The sequence below is a fragment of the Mandrillus leucophaeus genome, unplaced genomic scaffold (genome assembly GCF_000951045.1).
Source record: "Mandrillus leucophaeus isolate KB7577 unplaced genomic scaffold, Mleu.le_1.0 Scaffold1912, whole genome shotgun sequence".
Lineage (NCBI taxonomy): Eukaryota > Metazoa > Chordata > Mammalia > Primates > Cercopithecidae > Mandrillus > Mandrillus leucophaeus.
Genome location: NW_012101935.1, coordinates 16,799 through 17,969, shown reverse-complemented (window position 1 = coordinate 17,969; position 1,171 = coordinate 16,799). Strand labels below are relative to the sequence as shown.

At 54.3% G+C, this 1,171-nt stretch overlaps 1 protein-coding gene across 1 annotated transcript in view; it reads left to right on the top strand.

Annotated features, from left to right (window-relative positions):
* The window catches only part of LOC105538412 (TBC1 domain family member 3B-like), a 13,660-nt gene that overhangs the window by 8,119 nt on the left and 4,370 nt on the right, over nucleotides 1–1,171 (top strand). The window contains exons 5-6 of the mRNA XM_011978262.1: nucleotides 297–346; nucleotides 743–861. Coding sequence (XP_011833652.1) covers nucleotides 297–346; nucleotides 743–861 — 169 coding nt within the window. The remainder of the gene's footprint in view (nucleotides 1–296; nucleotides 347–742; nucleotides 862–1,171) is intronic.

Genomic DNA, 1,171 nt, shown 5'->3' with positions numbered 1-1,171 from the left:
TCTCCAGCGTACACCTCCCTCTACCCTCCCAGCACCCCGCAAAGCAGGCGTCAATGTCACTGTTAATGCACAGAGGAGGAACCTGACTGTTAGACAGGTTCATGGGTTTTCCAGGGTCGCACGGCTTCTGGGAGACGGATGTGACCCTGAGGACACGGCACAGGCCAGTGTAATGCCAGGTTGGAATGAGCTGTGATCTGTGCCACGTAGAGGCCTAGGCCAAGGTGGGAGTGACTGATGACCAGCTCAGCCAGGTCGGTGAAAACACTCTTGGGTCCTCCCCTGCTGGCTCCCAGGAATCCAGAACTGCCAGGAGGGTGGTGGCAGGTCCCCCATCCTCAGCTGGGTGGGCCCGGATAGAATAACAAGGCGAGGGCACATTTCCCCGGCCATTGCCTCCAGGCGCCGCTGTGACCTGCTCATTCCAATCTTGTGGGAATATTTCCACACACAATTGCAAGTAGCAGTGGACGTGGTGAGAGGCGTTTGGACATGGGATAGGCAGTATTTTGGAGGCAGAGCCTCCAGGACTCGCTGATGGGTTAGCTGCAGGGCTTGAGTGGGGAAGGAGAATCGAGGATGATGTGTTCAAATCGGTCCATTCACTTCCTCTGTGCCACGCCTGTGCTGGGCACTGGGAGAGACAGATGAGCACAGGAGTCCTGGCCGGGGGGAGGTGTGGGAGGAAGCCCAGAGTGTCTACTGGGAGCTGAGGGCTTGTGTCCACCTGGGTGCCATCCAGGTTCTCTGCATGGACATGTATAAGCTGAGCTGCCTGGAGGAGGAGCAGCTGCTGTTGGTGGTGACCAGCAAGTTCCGGAATGGAGACTGCTCTGGCAACGGAGAGATGGGTGGCCTGAGGTCTGGATGGTCTAGAGGGTTTTAGGGCCCAGGAGGACCCAGGAAAGGGTCTGGGGGATGCAGGACGTCCTATGGGGGGCGTTTGAAACTCAGTGCTCAGGTCACTCCAGGTCACTCAGGTCTTTTGCCGGCCTCTGTCATAATTATTGCCATATGAGAGTGCCACCTTTCTATGACATATCTTATGTGTTTCTGTGAATGGCCTACTTGTTCGTATTTACAAATTCATGTTTAAAGGAAACTTCTATCACTCTCACAAATCGAAAGCCAGCAAAATATAAATTCAATGAAAACAAAATGAAGTCAATGA